This window comes from Helianthus annuus, chromosome 1 (assembly GCF_002127325.2).
Source record: "Helianthus annuus cultivar XRQ/B chromosome 1, HanXRQr2.0-SUNRISE, whole genome shotgun sequence".
In the NCBI taxonomy this organism is placed as follows: domain Eukaryota; kingdom Viridiplantae; phylum Streptophyta; class Magnoliopsida; order Asterales; family Asteraceae; genus Helianthus; species Helianthus annuus.
Genome location: NC_035433.2, coordinates 113126194 through 113145377, shown reverse-complemented (window position 1 = coordinate 113145377; position 19184 = coordinate 113126194). Strand labels below are relative to the sequence as shown.

Below are 19184 nucleotides of genomic sequence, written 5' to 3'. Positions count from 1 at the left end.
TTCAGTCCATTGGTTTAATAATTGCGATTTCAGTCCCTGTGATTTCACTTTCGTAACCATTTCAGTCCCTGTGGTTTCACTTTCGTAACCATTTCAATCCATTTATTCTGTTAGTACAGGGACTGAAATGGTTACGAGGTGGACTGAAATGGTTACGAAAGTGAAACCACAGGGACTGAAATCGCAATTTTTAAACTAATGGACTGAAATAGTGATTTTTGACAAACCACAGGGACGAAAACAGTAATTAACTCTTTTAATTAATATGGTTTTATATTTGAATTTAAATTAAAAAGAAATATTGGGTACATGTAATATGTTATGACGAGTGTCACGTGTAAAAAAAGTTGAAAATATGATTATGTGATGAAATTGTGTGGCAAGATAAGATTGGTTGGTTTTTAACGATCATGAGATGGGTTTAGAATACATAGTGTGGGAGAGGCATGAAGCACCACGTCAGCAGGGGCGTGATTAAAAAAAGCACGGGGTGAAAGGGGCTTGGAATTAGACATTTTTTTTTAAATCACCAATCAAATCATCCCAAAACTCCACCACTAACCGACATGTCACCACCCAAATTGCCTCCATGCCGAGGAAGATTTCGCCGCCCCCACCACCACACCAGTCTCCACGCCATGCTCGGACCAGTGTGACGGCATGGTTGAGCCCTCCACGTCGGCCTCCACGCTACCACACCGTGTGGTCTTATTGCTAGTTAGCCTCAGTTTGTTCAGTTACTTAGGGTGAGATGGATGTTCCCCTCTAGGTAAGTGGTAAACTCACCAGAGGAGCCAATCAAATTCGTCCATGTCAACACCCCTCTCCCAACTCCCTGTTTCCCTTAATCACAAGGGGTGGTTTCACCCAAATCATTTTTTTAAAAGAAAAACGTGTGATTGATTGGAAAATAGTGGGGCCCACTATACACCCCTCTATCTCCTCTTCCCTCCGCTCCCCTACAAGCGGAGAGCACTCCCCGCACCCTAGCTTGCCGCGCGGTGAGGGAAGCGCCGGCGGCGGTGTTGCGACGGGGTGAAAGCCTACCCCGCACCCTTTCCCGACCCATCCCGTTCACCCTTAGGCAGGTTAGCTTGTTAAATACACTACGTATATAAGCTTCTCTGATTTGAGTAAGAAACAGACAAGAAAACTCCCCCAAATACTCTCATGCCAAACAAGAGTTTTTAATATTAACGAATGTGAGATTAATTTTAACTTTAAAAGGTTGTTATATTGCTTGTATTTACATATAAATAACAGAAAATTATGCGTTCCTACACATCGTTAAAAATTAAGATCTTTAGTTATTTTTCTTCACAATTACGTATAGATAACTAAGTATGTTTAACTAAACCAACTAATATAAAAACTGCATCATAATTTTTGTAATAACAAATAAACACGTGAGCCCGCAAGGTTGACCCGACCAGACCAGACCCAACCCATTTAATTTACGTGTGCACGAGTCAACAACAAAGTAACCCAGAACCACTTGAGCTAATCGGAAACCCGCTAATTCATGACAGACTCAGAACGTGTCGAAAACTTACACTCTATGCCTTTGGCATTAATAGCATTTCTATAAGCCAAAAAATGGTACATTTTAGTCTAGTGTTTTTATGTCTCATTTTCTTTGGGTGACTTGGGCAAAGTTGAGTATTAATCAGTAAGTGCTTTAATATTAATAAGAAGTGAACATATGATGAAGCAACCACAAATAACAACATGGATTTCAGTTATCAAGTTCTCATCCATCAACACAACACCTTCAGGTAAGGATAAAAAAACAAACCTTAACTCATAAACACAACACCAACTCCCTTTCTGCTCATGAATCATCATCTACTCCTGCATAAATAGGACTCGAATTCAACACAAAATGCATTTTCGCAAACATACTACCGACTTTACTTTGTAAAAGTAAAAAATAAATTAAAAATAATAAACTGAAAGTCGTTCAAAATTATTTTTAATACATTCAAACCCCTAGATCGTTTTTATTCAAATATTTAATACATTAAATATCTAGAAAATATTCTGATAGAATGAAAGAAAAAAAAATGAATTCTGGTCAACTCACAAGTCACAACCCATCCTATTTTGACACAAGCTTGAAAAAGGGTCGTTTCAACCCGCTACCCAACCCCAGCAGACCCGCCAATCTTGTCACATCTAATGTATTGTATTTATAGAAAACGTCTTGTAAACCAGGTGCACAAGGCTCCCACATGCGCGGGGTCAGGGAGGAGGAGGGGGGGGGGGTTGGGGTTGTTGGGCCGACTTGGGCCTAATTTACGCATCCTTAACTTGCATTACTGCAAGAGGTTGTTTCTTGACTCGACCCGTGACTTCCAAGTCACATGGCGGAAACCTTACAAGGTTGTGTACGTTTATAAATTAGGATTTTGATGTAGAATGACTGATAATCATGACATATACGCATTGCCTTCGTGAACATACAAGGACAATGAACCATGTAAAGTATGCAAACTATGTTTATCTTCAAACAGATTTCCCCTTTATTTTGAAAAGCATTCATTCCTATGCTTCTATGTTAGTAGTTTGTACCCTGATGCAAGTGCATATGCGACATCCATTTTCTTATAAATGAGTCGATTTTGGTTATGCTTTATCTCATGTGGGTCAAACAGTTAAAAAAAATAAATAAAAGTAGTCTAAAATGAGAAGGAAGATCGGTTGAAAGTCACAGTAAGTTTAAATATAATGCAAATAATTATATTTAACTTGTTATAATAAAATCAGAATAATATAAATTTTTACTCATCTTTGACACTATGCTATACCTAATAAATAAGTAAATAACTGGTTGAGCTACGTGTGCCAATTCCGTGTGGCCAAGATTTTCCCACTTATTTTTCTATAAGCCCAAGCTATACCTAATAAATAAGTAACTGAACGAAATTTTTTCTGCTTGTTGTTTCTCAACTATTTAGAATTTCTTTATTAATATTTACTTTATGAATATCTCATTTATTTTTATCGCTTATTGATAACTATTTAATATTTCATTGATCCAACCCCGGGTAATGCATGGGTTTCTAACGTAGTATACGATAAACAAATAAATAAGTATTCACATACCTCGTCGTCATCGTCGTCATCATCTTCCTTCTTAAGCTTAGTGGTACCACTTTCCTTATCAAGCGGCAGCTTCATCCCTCCAAAAGGTGTGTCCACATCAATATTCCCTTTCATCGAATAGCCAGTGCCTTTTCCTCTAATCATGTCCCATAAAGCAGACCCACAATCTTTAGGCCTAAACGTGATCGGAATATCAAGGTAAGTAATACCATTCTTTTTAATATTCTCCGTTTTCGCAAGCTCCGCACAGCCAATGCTGACATCACACAGCCAAACCTCATAGTCAAGTGCATTGAGCCCCAAATCAAAATCATTCTTGTTTTCCAACTTCAAATGAAGAGTTGCAACAGTCTCTTCGAACGAAAACTTTTCAAACTTTATCTTCTCAATATCAACGTCAGGCTTGTAAGGTATTGGGATCTCGCCGTTTTTCTCAAGAGGCAGAGTTAGCCTTCCAAAAACAGGCACGTCAACAATTAAGTCAACTTTGACTTTGTAAGGTACAACGCTGCCAGGCTGTATATCAGCATAAGTGTTCTTTATGTCATCGTATATTAAACAAAGTGGTATTTGCACAGTTTCGGAACCGTGTGCATGGATTGTTCCAGCATCGGGAATCAATCCGGAAATGAGTTTCCTTCCGTCACTTTCGATTAAGTAATTGATGTCGATAAGAGGGATGGGAATTGGGTTTGGGTTAGTGACAAGCACGTCTACAATAATATCAGCCCGCTCAAGGTTGATTTTGGGGATGTGAATCGCACTGACATCAGCGGTAGGCTTTCCGAATCCGATTGTCTCTTCAATCTTTTCACCAATATCTTCAATAAAACCCTTTACCTTCCCTAAAAATCCACTGTCTTCTCCTTCTTCATGTTCTTTCTCCTTGGTACCTCGCTCCACGATCTCTGGTTTATCGCATTCAGACATACCTTGAAAAAAACAGACATTAATCTACACAACCAGTTGTACACAATACAAAGCAAAAAAGATAAGTCGGTAAACGCTTGATCGCTTGTTTAAGTTTTATAAAGCACAAGGCTCTCTGAAGCGTTCAGGTCCTAAAAGGCGAGATGCTAACCGCGAGGCAAGAACTTCACGTACGCAGTGTTGCTCAATGTACAGCCAAATATACTTTATGTACAACAAGAAGTCGCATCTCTCTCATCTTCTTACATATCAACCCTTTCACTACAAGAAAACGAGGCAATAGGGGCGACATTTGTCGCTGCTAAAGGTGGTGATCGTCGCCGCTATTGCTTTTAGCGGCGACTCTCTTATCTTCTTACATACCAACCCTTTCATTTTACCAAATAACGATTCATAATTTCTTCTTGTGTCTACACATCAGCCTCCTACAGACCCTAATTTTGACCAATTTTGACACAGATGTGCATGAGACGCCACCACAAGGCCCTAAGGCGTTTTCTAGATCACCTCGCGCCTCACACACACTTTTTGAAATCGCATCGCTCAATCATGCAATACTTTTAAGTCCTAATTTTTGTTATCCATTTGGTTTTCTAACATACAATTTAGTCAATTCATGTCAAATCCTAACGAAATCAATATCTTAAAATTACAACGCAAATGCCTCGAAATTGAGATATAAAAGTTTACAAGACTCCTACATCTTGAGTTCTGACACCAAAAAGAGACCACAATTCCAGTAAATAGAATGCAGGTACTTTCAACACATAGATCAAACTTTGCGTAAGGGGGGACGGGGCGCCCCCGTGATGGCTCTCCACCACGCGTGGATCACAATAACGCCGCCGCCGCCACCTTTTATAACGCGTTGATTTGAAAACACGTCAAACATATCACGTGTGATAGAATTCAAAAAGTGAACGTTGGTGGAGGTGTTGACCGTTAAATGTTACCGTTTCTTTATACCAAATATATATACACACACAATATAAATTTTATTTACCAAACATTCTTTCAATCCAAACATTCTCTTTCAAAACATTCTTTCAAACACAAAAAAATACAAAGATGGAAGGTTCAAGCAAACGAGGTTCGGGTTCGAAGAAAAAACCCGTATGACCGAAGGTTCGAGCGAATCTTGGCGAGCCGGCAAGATTTCGGTTGCAAGACGAACCCGACCCAATCCCACAATTCCAAACCCAACAATTTCCACCCTTTTAAACCCAACCGATTCCACCCTTTCAAACACAACCGTATCAAAACCAACCGTTCGTTCCACCATTTCAACAATTCAACCTCACCAATTTCAAACACAACCGTTTCCACCCTTTCAAACCCAATCCCACCATGTCAACCCACTAAAAGATGACACCCTCATCCACCAATTCGAACGAGCAAAGAAAAGACTTGTTTTGTAGACGAGTCATGGCTCGTTTTCAAAAACTTCCCGGTTCAACGGAACGAAACATGGATCAAATGACTTCGAAGTGGGGCGATTTGCACCGGAAAATGAGTAAATTTAACGGTTGCTTCATTCAATTGGTACGTTTTTTTTTAACATAAAACCTGTTTTTTCAAACATAAAACTGTTTTTATTTTAAAAACATAAAACATTTTTTTTTTATTTTTAAAAACATAAAACTGTTTTTTATAATAAAAACATAAAGCGGGTTTTTTTTATTTTTAAAAACAGGAAAACAGTTTTATAAAACAGAAAACAGTTTTTATAAAACACAAAACATAAAACAGTTTTTAAAAATAAAAAACCAGAAAACAGTTATATAAAACAGAAAGCAGAAAACAGTTTTATAAAACAGATTTTATAAGTCACAAAACAGAAAACAGTTTTTTTTTTTTTTAAAAACAACAGAAAACATTTTTATAAATCAGAAAAACAGTTTTATAAAAAAAAAACAGCAAACAGTTTATAGAAACAGAAAAACAGAAAACAGTTTATAAATCAGAAAACAGTTTTTTTTAAAAAACAGAAAACAGTTTATAAAAACAGAAAAACAGTTTATAAAAACGGAAAAAAAATATTTTTTTTATTTTCTGTAGACCCGAAATCCACAAAGTGGAAACGCCATAAACGACTATTGCCGAGTATACAAGCATAAAAGTTTTCCACACTTGGCAGCATGGGAGGTTGCGAGACATCACCCGAAGTGGGTACCGGTTGACTTGGTCGACATGGGTGGGCCGACGGCTCCAAAAAGAAGTGGAGGTCCCAAAAGATCAAAAACCTCCGAGTCTGGGAACTACACGACTTCCGAGTCGGGTAACATGCCCCAAATGAATTTGAACGACGAACCCGTTGACGAACCCAATCAACCCGTTGACAAACCCAATCAACTCGTTGACGAACCCAATCAAGACGATACACTGACAAGGCCGCGCCGCAAGAAAAGTGGTGATTCGGCAAGTAAAGGAAAGGAATCGATGGCGGAGTCGATCTCCGAAATCAAAGAGGCTAAATTGGTGGAAATAACCAAAGCCACTGATAGAAGAGAACTTGTGGTGGCAAAACTTAAACGTGAGGAGGCGTATATTCGACACTTGAACGAAAAAGAAGAAAATAGTGATTTAAAAGTCTTATTAGAACCACACAACAATCTTGACGAACCGTTTAAGACAATCGTAATTCAACGCAAATGCGAGATATGTGAAAAGTGGGGGTGGGAGGTGCCTTAGATTTTAGGTTTTTTAATTTGTAATGTTTAGTTTTTTTTAGTTTGTAATTTAGATTTATTTAAATGAAATTTATAATTTATAATTTTATTGTTTTATTGTTAATTTATAATTTAAAAACAAAAAAAGAGGTTGTGAGTGATGGAATTTCATCACAGGTGATCGGCATTTCCACTAAAGTCCATCACTAGGGATGGAATAATGCTTGATGACATGGCGGAACTTGATTGGAAGTTGGAAGTTGTGAGTGATGGGCGCCCCTACCCCTAAGAATGCAGGTACTCTTGACAATAGTGCATCAAGACTCCAGTCTACTAGGTATTTTTATCCAAATTTAAAAAAAAATAAAAAAACACGAAAATTGAAAAAGAAAAAAAACATCGATCAGTAAACAAGTTGATCATGGAACCTCTTCCATCCATGGCCTCTTAGGTGATCAGATAGCTAACGATCTCAATCGACTATTAATTTCAACTTGCCTCAAATTATCGACCTATTTTCGCTATTTTCCCTATGCTAAAGCTACTACACAGAGTGACAAATCTGATCAAAGCACAACAATAAGCATTTGACTACAGTTCATAGTGCATTGACTTCACCACAATCCATAGATTTAAATTCAGATGATCATTTAACAAGTAACTAGCTCAGATTCAACATAATCAACTTATATGAACTCAAATCTACTAGCGATTGCTCATAGTAACTAACAGATCATAAAATCAAAAGGATCGGTACCTGCAAATCGTCAAATTTGAAGTTGAATCTGCACAGATCAGACAGATGAAATTAAGTAAAACAAGTAGATACAAAATATTTTAGATCGGAGCAAAGCTTATAGATCTAAAGATGTATGGAAAGAATGTGAAGAGAGAGAGGGCACCTGTTGCCGTCTGAAATGTCAAGTGTGTGTGTGGTTGATGATCCCGCCTTAAATATGTTGGTTCACCGTCCAATTGATGACAAGTCACACGCTTTAGCCACGTCCCGATTAGTTTGTTTGAAAAGTAAACTGTCTAAATGGTCCCTCAGGTTTAATTATTTTTCTTATTTTAGTTCAACACTTAAACATTTTGAATCTGGGTCTTTTTGGTTTCTATTTTTTTGTCATTTTTATCTAAAAGCAAAATTGTTCAGATTTTTCAGTTAACATCCAGTTTTTTTGTTATTTTACTCCCTTTTAATGAATGGAAAAATTGTCATATTTTTTTAATTTGTTATAACAAAACATTAAAAAGACCATTTTGCCCTTCATTAAAAGCGAGGAAAAAGAGAGAAAAGCTATGACAACAAAATTGAAACCACAAGGACCCAGATTCAAAAGATTTAAATTATGGACTAAAGTGACAAAAGTAACCAACCTCAGAGACCATTTTGAGAGTTTACTCTTGTTAGAATATATAACACCAGCCGACAATGACTAAAATATATTAAAAAGAGTACTTGTATTTTGTCCGAACTCACTTTTTAGCCACCTAATATTTGGCAATTGTCACCCTCCATATACTATCATACGATCTTCATGTCCGCTCTCCTTCAAAATTCATTCATATATGATAAAATCTAAAATCTAAAGGGAATGAACAGTGTTAGGTGATTTATCTCATATTCATTTATTAGACTATAGGGTATGGGGCGAGGGTTGGGCGTGGGTTGGGTACAAATGCCCAAGTCATCATCCCGGGTGAGCTTTGGTTTCGGTATGGCTTCTTGGGCGGGAGTTTCAGCCCGGACGTTGGGCATGCCTAGCGGTCCTCCGTGGCCGGCTCTCATTGGCTGGGTTGGCTAGGTCATAGCGGCTAGGTTTAAATTTTAAAAAATAACCGTTTGGCTACAAATGCCCAAATCACCACCCCGGGTGGGCTTTGGTTTCGGTGTGGCCTCTTGGGCGAGAGTTTCAGCCCGGGCGTTGGGCATGCCTAGCGGTCCTCCGTGGCCGGCTCTCATTGGCTGGGTTGGCTAGGCCATAGCGGCTAGGTTTAAATTTTAAAAAATAACCGTTTGGCTACAAATGCCCAAGTCACCACCCCGGGTGGGCTTTGGTTTCGGTGTGGCCTCTTGGGCGGGAGTTTCAGCCCGGGCGTTGGGCATGCCTAGCGGTCCTCCGTGGCCGGCTCTCATTGGCTGGGTTGGCTAGGCCATAGCGGCTAGGTTTAAATTTTAAAAAATATAACCGTTTGACCAAGCCAAACGGTTCACCCAAGTCATTATAAAACCCTCCAACCCCACCGCCTGCCCACATCGCTACCCCAAACCTTCACTCCACCTACCCGAACCCGCTACCCACACTTGATACCGGCACAACGCGATGAAGGGCCGCCAACCCGGTGAGACCCGTTACTGGCCGAAAGCTTTCGCTAGCTACCGGCACAACGTGGGGACCGTTTTAAAGCCTACTACGATAGCGTCCCGGGCGGTGATATAAGTCACGAAGACCGGGTGGCGGTGGCCAACATCCAGTTCCGGGACAAGGAGCGGAAGCCGTTTGACAAGCTCGCCCTGTTTGAAATCTACCTAACGCTTTAGGCTTTTTTTTATTTTTGTAATCTATTTTTTTGTAGAATTTTGTAATTTTTAGGAACTTTTAATCATAATTTTAGGCTTTTTTTAATTCTGTGTGTATTTTTTAATTTTAGGTTCTTTTTAAATTTTTATAAAACTGGCCAACCCACGCGGGCTAGCCACGCCCCGCCATACCGACCCAACACGTCACTTACCAGCAGGGGGCTCGAAGTCCACGTGTCAACCCATGCCCCAAACCCCCGCCCCACCATACCCCACGGTCAAAAACACGAATGCCTTTCGCGCAACGCGCGTCATTTACAAACACTAGTTTTGATGAATTCAAAAGCTGTGCTAATCTGTGTCACTTCTTTCTCACTCTTTAAGTAAAAAAACAAACCCTTCCAACCCGTCGCGTCTACTATCCAAACCTAGGGCTGTTCAAACCGCTCTCCGCTCGTTCAAAAATTGCTCCAAAAATGCTTGTTTGATTTGACGCTCGGTTGTAAACGAGCCGCTCTGCTCGGTTCGATTTGTAAACGAGCCAAGCATGAGCAAAGCTCTGCTCAGCTCGGTTCGGCTCGAATTATTATCTTTAATTACAATATATATACATATACACATACATATCTAAACATGTATATACCCATACATATATATACACACACCTATATACAGGGGCGTAGCTTATTAAGTGCCTGGGGGTGCACCCGCCCCCTCCAATGTTTCGGTTAGAAGTGTATAATTTCCGATTTTTCGTCCGAAAATTTTAAAATTATATAGGATCGCCCCTCCAATTATTTTGCCTAAATATTTATACAATATATAAATCAAAGTAAAGTTTGTTACCACTTTAAATCTTATAGGTCGTCGGGCTGAGTGGTATTTTTTCGTCCAGGTTTCATTTATCTCGTACCATTATATATATATTGGTCTTTTGTTTGTTAAACAATATTTAGTTTTTTATATGTAAGAACGGGTCCTTTGAATAAATGAAATTTTTTTAGTTTTATTTGGAACTATTAGTATTTGACCCGACCCGAATCGAATAGCCGGCCCGACCCGAAACATAACGATAGGGAAAAAAATTTGGGTCCATGACTTTATGCCCCCTCGAAACTTTTGTTCAAGCTCCGCCACTGCCTATATATACACACATATATATACACTTAGATATAAATTAAATTTATAGTTTTATATATACCACTTTGTTAGATTTTGGTCCACTGTATACAAATTTATAAAAATATATATACGTACTAGCCCAATCACGTCAATAAAAAAATAATATCAAATCTAAAAGTTAAACCCTAAACTGATAAACGATAGTTCATTCCTCGCCTCAATGTTTCATGTCGTTACCCTAAGTCGATCGTCTCTTGCTCTCAACGTCATTGTTTGTGCAATATGATCATCGCCTCGTCGGCAACAACATTGTTATTCATAAGAAAAATATTATTTCATGAATTGTGGTAGTTTTTAAATACATAAAAACTTGAGACCCAACATTGTCACTATCTCTCTCAGCAAATTTAAATCGGGCGACACGGTTGTTCAAATCGCTCGAACTTCGCTCGACGCTCGCTCAGAATATTTACTGCTCGGAAAATGCTCGCTTGATTTGAGGCTCGGTTTTAAATGAGCCTCTTTGCTCGGTTTGATTTATAAACGAGCCAAGCATGAGCAAAAGTCCGCTCGGTTCAACTCGACTCGTGAATAGCCCTACCCAAGCCATCAACCGGTTATCACCATTGAGCCTTGACCCTAACATGTCGCCAACCAACTATCCAAGTTAGTGGCTTACACAAGAACTTTTTAAAAATGGTCACTAAGTTTGGTGTTTGAATGTCTCTCAACTCAATTTTCAGATTTTTTTGGGTTGGTTGGTGTGAATGTAGTATGTCTATCACTTCCGTCAATTAAGTATCGTAGCCGGAAAATGATCAAGACAAGGTTTAGAAGTGGTTTTATGTTAAACTTAATGTTCATGCTTATTTTAGAAGTCCATCTTTATGAAAGGGCTTGCATGTTGGTAAGGACGGACATCCACTATAAATAGCAGTCTTGTATCATTTTAGAATTTTTTTTAAGAACTTTTGGAGCTTGAGAGAGTTTGTAACACCCCAAAAATATAAATTGTATATTATAAATTAAATGTCGGTTATGAACAAGATAAAATAACTAGGAATAAATAACCTAGTTAATTATAAGTCTTGAAGTAATAAGGAAACTTGGTTAAAACACCCTTTTATGAAAACTAGAACAAGTGGAGGGACCAAACTTGAATATTTGAGATCGAAATATAAACTTGAATGTTTGATGTTTGAATGAAATTATGATAAATTCATGGTTAGGTGTGACAACTGCCACTTTTCGGTAACTTTCTTACACTTAAAGTACTCATTTTAGCTACATTTTTATGCATTTTGAACACTCGAACTGCGTATTTCGTAACATACACTTAGAATACTCATGGAATACTTACTTAGGATGCATATGATTCATTTTTATTAAGTACATTTGAAACAGTTTAAACAATGCATCGAAACTACTAGAAAAGCACCTAGTAAACTAGTATTCTGACGAAAACGCAGGATCCGCAGAAACCATCTAAATGACATCTTTAGGACTCAGACGAAAGTCCAACATCTAATATATATTACCCCTAACTAGGAATGCAAGGGTTTGATTTAAAACCTTTCCGAAGTCTGACAACACTAAAAATTGCCCGAAAAGCATTAAAAGCGATGATTTCAACACTTTTCTGCAGAAATTCTGCAGAAATCAGCTTTATAATATATTTACAACATGTAATAATGCTATCTATCATAGAATTCATGTGAGGATACTTTCGGGTATCATCCGAACCAATAACTACATCAATTCACACAAGTTACACAACTTAGCGTTCAATTAACGTCTAACGGAAACAAAGCGAAACGAATATCTGAATGATATCAAATCTTTTTTTTAGTGACCATCTAACATTATTTGGATCATTTTGGTCTAGTAATGGTCACTTAACACATTGAAAACACTTAAACACTTAAACATCTAAGCTTTTTCTAACAATTTCTAATAAAAACTAACACTAACTAGTGAAACAAGTTACAACATTTTTACCAGTTGTGGGACCCCTTTTTTTTACCTTGTCTCCACGAATATCTTTGATATTTACCTAGTTTTCAAGTTGTTTACCAAGTGGGACAAGTTGGTGAATATGGTGAAAGATTATAACACTTTGATTCACTAGTTTACTAGCACATTTCCATCACTTTTCATCTTTCATAACACACACTTAAAGACTCTCCCAACCTTCATCATTTTAGCCAAGAACACCCACCAAAAACCTTCATTTTTCTAGCCACTTTCTTGATGATCAAGATGCATTTTCATGGAACTTGAGAAGATCTAAGGCATACACAAGTTGAAGCAAGCTTTCTCATCCATCTAAGAGCTTTCAACCATCAAATCTTCATCTTCTTTGCTTTTCATTTTCACCTAGATCATCCCTAGCCAAGAGCTAGAAGTGAGCCTTCTAAATCCTTTTTTTCATACTTATTTATGTATTTATTATTTAAAGAACAAGTTATAACTAAAACAATCATACAAAATAAGATGAAGATACAAAGAAGCATAATAAAAATCATGATATATAAGATTGTTTATGTTGTGATTTAAAGCTTATTTCTTGCATATTTGATCTAGTATTGATGAATATCATACAAATAACTTGTTAGATGATGTTTAAAAACATGATCTAACAAGTGTACATGAAAGTGTTAAAAGGGTTTTTGTTAAACATAAGGTTTAATGGATAATCATAATATTTGGTATTGTTAAAGTACATAAAGTTTTTAACTAAAAATAATGCTTTTACAATATTTATAAAAAGAAGCATACAAGATGGGTTTTGTATAAAAGTTTGATAAAACTAGAAATAAAGTATGATTTTTGAACTAGTAAACATATGTAAAGATCATACCAAAACTCTACATGATTAAGAGTTCATCTTGTTAAGTTTATGTTATAACTCTCATATGTTTTTGTTAAGAATATTATGAGTAAATTGTTGGTGATTTTGAAAAGAAAAAGATATGTTTTATTAAACATGGCAAAGTCCATATTTCTAATGAAATATGGCCAATTTTTCTTAAAAATCATAAGTTATGAAAACTATTATTTTTGACAAAATCTTTATTAGATTAAAAAGATTTTAAAGAATAGTTTTTATAAAAGCAAAGTTTGATATAAATATATATTTTTAAGAAAATATATATTTAGTTAACTTAACAACTTAAGTGCTATGTGTTATTTGTTTGTATTAGTTATATGTATTATAACTAGGAATTTGAATACAATGGTACAAATAAACACAGTGTACATCTCGACTAAAGTCTTACAAGACTACACGTAAACACACCTTAAAAACAACTTACGGACATTCCGAGCTTTCGGACACAACTTATGGTCAAAACGGACGACGGGCGAATCTATGAACATATCGCCATTCCGAGGAGTTACTACGACGCTTAGGCGATCATTCAACGTGAATACATATAAATCACCAAAAACAATATCCGGATGTTTTGAAACTTATAAAAACTATTATGTTTTTATTAACTAAAACTTGGTGATTTTTATATAAGTTACAAGATTTTACTAAATGGGCTTATATTCACAAAATGGACTTATTTTTACTAAATGGGCTTATATCTTTACAAATGGGCTTGTTTTATACAAATGGGCTTATTTTAAACAAATGGGCTTATATTATATAAATGGGCTTATCTTCCTAAATGGGCTTAACATAAATACATGGGCTAAGCCCAATATCAAAAATTTATGGGCTAAGCCCAATACCAAACATATGGGCCAAGGCCCAATAACATTAAGCCCAATACTATTTAGGCCCAATACTCTTAAGGCCCAATACTATTTAGGCCCAATAACATTTGGGCCCAATAACATTAAGACATGGGCTCGGCCCAATGACATATAATTAATGAAAATTCAATTATACAATTTATTCAAACAAGACCCAATGATACAACTCACAAGATACAAGATTTCATATACACACACACATATATATATATATAGAGGAAGGTTAACGTACATTACGGCTTAACGTACATCACGTACGACAGGTAATTACGCACGTTTATTTTAAAATCACGCACGTTATAATTCAAAAATCCAAAATCACGCATGTTGAAACACAATAATCACGCATATTGAAAACATTAATCACGCGTGTTATAGAACAAATCACGCACGTTGTTGTACGTGAAGTACGTTAAGCCGTAATGTATGATATACTTCTTCTATATATATATATATATATTTGGTGAAATATATATATAACAGTTTAACAAATCATACATCTAAAACACAGTTCAACGAACAACAAAGACATACAAGTCTTACACATATTTAAGACACAAGACTTGTACTCAAGTCATTTATAAAGACCAAAGTGTCTAACTAATATAGAACATTTGTAGGTCGTGACACTATTCAGGACGACCGTACGTCAGATCACAGTTACTTACCATTCACGGACGCAATTCTGTGAGTTCATGTCCCCTATTCATTTTAAACGCTTTACATACTACATTATTACATACAGATACATTTTATACAACTCACATTTTATGGACACATTTTATACAACTCACATTTTATGGATACATTTTATACAACTCACATTTTATGGATACATTTTATACAACTCACATTTTACAGATACATTTTATACAACTCATATTTTATAGATATATTTCCTACAACTAAACTGCATGAACTCGCCAATTTTTGTTGATGTTTTCAAACTTAACATGTATTTCAGGAAATTAGTGGACCACGCAGACATTTCAGTCAAGGAAAGCAAGTATCAAGACTCCATGCCACCATTTAAAGGGTTTGTCCGTTATATACCGCCTCTTTGCGGTGATATAGTGGTCAAAGCCTTGATATTTTAAGACTTACATTTTGATGTATAAAACAATGACAACTTATTTTCATTTGATGGTTTGTAACCAATACATTTAACTTATGTTGCGTTCTTTTGAAACGATTATGACAATGGCATTGGAGCTTGTTTTTATTCATTTAGTATGTTCACTTATATTGTTATGCAATGAGAACCGATCAGATCACACCTCGCGCTTTCGGTACAAGCGGGTGTGACATTAGGAACGAACCCTATTCAATAATTTGATGCTTTGATGTTCATAGATATGAGATTCATAACCATCCACTTATGTGTTAAATGGGTTTTGTAGAAATATGTTGAACACTAAAATTATGATTATCAATCTAGTGTTATTTGAGCTCCATGAAGTAAGTCTAGAATGTTGATGTGTAAACTAGACATATGAACTTGTGAAAGATGTTTAAAATTGGCTAAATAACTAGTCATGAAACTTGATTGTTGATTTTGTAAAATTATGCACATTAGGTGTTTGTTGAAATGCCTAAAAGAAAGCTAAATGTTGAAATTTCGAACAAAAATGCATATTTGAAAGTTATGGCGAATCATGCGTTATATGATTGTAACACCTCGAAATTTTGTGTCCAATAATGTGCTAACACGTGTCATTTGTCTACACGTGGCATCTATAATAAATAAAGGACTAATTTTGACAAACCTTGAAAGTATATAAATTCGAGGGTTATAAATGTCAACAAGGGTAAATATACTGTATAGTATCCCTAAATAATGCTTAAACCTTCAAACGAATAAATTATAGATCGTACAAAAATGAAACGCGGAAGTAAGTGAGAGATTACAAACTACAGGGGTTAACTGTGTCAACATGTTTAATAATACCTCTGAGTGACCCTTTAACGTTCCAAAGACTTTGTAACGGTATTATACCCTCACTAAAATAATATATATGAATTTCGCGAAGTTTCGATATGAAACGAGAAAGTTACGATCGAATTCGTAGAAGAAGGGTTAAAAGCGTCAACAGTGAAAGTTAAGGCTTTCCAATATAAATAATAAATAAACCGGGGACTTAATAATGCGGGTAATTAACACGAGGCCCCTATCGGTAAATAACCGAGGGCCAAACCGCAAAGTTACCCCTTCAAATCCGAAAGGTCAGGCGAATCATTACGAAAGATTTCGTTATTAATGGCCCGATTCTGTAATCATGATAAAAGATTTGAAAAATTCTGAAAATATAACCCCACGCGACCCGCGTAAGGTTTCAACATAAGTTGAGGCGGGCCGCGAGCTCCCTCTATTACGCGTCTGATCTTCTGATCCCAGGCGACCCGCGTAAATGTTGCATGGAATGTCCATGCGGGTCGCGTACGACGCCCAGATGCAGAATGGTTGTAACTTCTTGACTTTTGAGCTCTTGAACGATCATTTGATCAATTATGGCAGCATGGGTGACCCCTACACGACCCATAACCCTTAGGGACACCTGCCCATGATCCATGATCAGTTATAGCATGTTGTGTAATGATCTTGAGGGTCTTGTGTGACTATAAATAGCACCATTGTGCTCATAACCTTCATCACACTCAAAACACACTATCTGATCATTCTAAGGAGCTCTCTAGCTTTTCTTCTACTCTATAGTCAAGAACACAACCTCTGTAAGTGATTTCGCCCTTTGTGGTGTCACATTTCCATAGTTATAGCCTATAAACGCAACCGTCGTAACTAACGGTTGTCATTGCAATATCTTGCAAATGATTCAGTCTTATGACGAATCAAAAATGGTTATGAGTTGGTATTTATGTGGGTATTAAACCTCTAAAATGGTTCCCCCTGATCACCACTCTAACTATGTCAAATATCGAGTCAAACGCGCGGTTAAAAAGTCAACAGAAAGCTATTTTAGCAATTTAAGCATAATCTGTGATATATATGTTATGGAACCTGTTTTGACAATCATAAAACATGATAATAAGTATATAAACATGTTTGCGCTCGTTTGAATCGATCATTTACTATATAGAACCGGTTCGGAGCCGAATGTCGCAAAAGTTTGACTTTTGCTTTGACTTCAGTTCTGACCCGTTTTAGTGAGGTATAAATATACCTTAGGACTCTCTTAGGACCAGGTCACATGTTGGTATAAGCCTCTGTGGTCGGTTCATGAGTTATCCGAGTCTTTAGCACATTTCCGTCATTCGCCTAAAAGTTGACCGTAACGGCCTTTTAAAATTAAAACGAGTATTTCGGACACGTGAACGGACCAAAACCTTGCTTATTAAATTATAAGCATGTCCCTGAAGTTTCACGTCAATCCGAGGTCTAGAATGAGAGTTATGCTAAAAGGCGCACTTTTAAGAAAGTTTTGTAATTAACGGCGCAATTAGCATAACACCCATCTAACCCAAGTTTTCGTCACCAAAACTTTTACCCACTGTGGTAAAATAATATTTTGGGAATTTTAAAGATTTTTAATAATTTTTACCTTGCTCATAACCTGCGGTTATGGCTACGGTTCGGTAAATACCGAATATGCCCTTTTTGGCCAAAACGGGAGTTCTACAAGGTCTTTTGACCCGATTCCAGTTGCCACTGATTTTAAATAATAAATAAAGTATTTTAAACTTTATAAACTGTTCGGGAAACTCAGATTTCCTGTAGAACCCGAAAAGCTCTTTTAAAGTCTTTAAAATGACCGAAAAGCCCCTACGGGGCATAATATAAACTAAACTCGTTACGGGCATTACGGAAGGTATCCTACTGATACCAAAATACTTTTAAGGCATATTGACTTAGGAAATAAGCGTACGACTCTTATGATTAACCGTTTCGCCTATTTGCGCACACGGTACGGCCCACGGAACTAGTTTTCGTGCAATAGCCGATATGGGTCAAAGTATACTATTTGAACCCCAAAATCCAGAGTATGAACTATAAACCCATATAAAACAAGTCTCCGAACTTGTTGGGTCCAAATCATACTCCACTCTCGGTTTTCGCCTTTTCGTGCGAATTAACCATATCCATATATAACGGAATCAACCGGTTTAAGCTACGGCTAATATAAGGACCGTTAGGATTCTAAGAGGTTAATTAAAACCTTCGTTCCAGATTAGGAGCCCCAGTAAAAGCTATCGGTGACTTGATCTAAATTAAGGATTAATACTTGCAAAGGTAAATACTTTTGACTTATTTCCCCTATATGGGCTTGGGTTACGGTACATTAATACCGCTTGATTGAGCATTATATTCGTCCATCGCTTAGGTGGATAACTAAATAATATGATCGGCTCATTTAAACAGTTTTGTTGCTTATAAGCCTTTGGGGGGTTTAATGACCGTTGTCCCGGATATCCTCGGCATCATTTTACGAAATGGCCACGACCATCGACATCCCGGTGTAGGCGTACACCCGGTATAAAGTGTCGACATTAAAACTAAAAGACGTAGCCGTTGGTTTCTGTACTACGGTTTTACGCGAACGTGGTGTGTCTATAAATCTTTAACCCGGCACGACCCGGGCTACTGAACGCATAAAAGAACATGTAAAACGTTCACAAGATCATTATGAATTTTCCCAAGTTATAAAAGAGTTTGTGCCTTGTGCATTCAAATCAATTTTAATAAACATTTTCAAATGTGTCAGTTGAATGTATTTACCAGTGTAAACTGACGTATTTTCCCCAAAAAGATTAAGTGCAGGTACCTAAACGTAATTGGCTGGTATTAGCTCCCTAGCGTCGGGATAAGCCTCGCAAGCTTGATTGCAGTATCTAATGGAACAATACTTTATCTGTATTTACGATCCACTGTGGATATTCAACTTCTGTAATACATTTTGATATTACAATCAGAGGTTGAAATTATATATTTAAATTATGCTTCCGCTGTGCATTATATAATTGTGTGGTTTGACTATATTGTTGCCAACATCGTCACGGTAATCCCCCACCGGGCCCACCGGTGAGACACGTGGAAATCGGGGTGTGACAATGATATA

At 36.9% G+C, this 19184-nt stretch overlaps 1 protein-coding gene across 1 annotated transcript; it reads right to left on the bottom strand.

Moving 5' to 3' along the window:
* Window positions 1-1655: 1655 nt before the first annotated feature.
* Window positions 1656-7725, bottom strand: LOC110873580. The gene is made up of 4 exons (XM_022122530.2): window positions 7607-7725; window positions 7462-7489; window positions 3106-4037; window positions 1656-1851 (listed from the first exon to the last, which is right to left on the bottom strand). Exons 3-4 carry the CDS (start codon window positions 4033-4035, stop codon window positions 1846-1848), a joined length of 936 nt encoding a protein of 311 aa, XP_021978222.1. The 5' UTR covers window positions 4036-4037; window positions 7462-7489; window positions 7607-7725; the 3' UTR covers window positions 1656-1845.
* Window positions 7726-19184: the final 11459 nt, after the last annotated feature.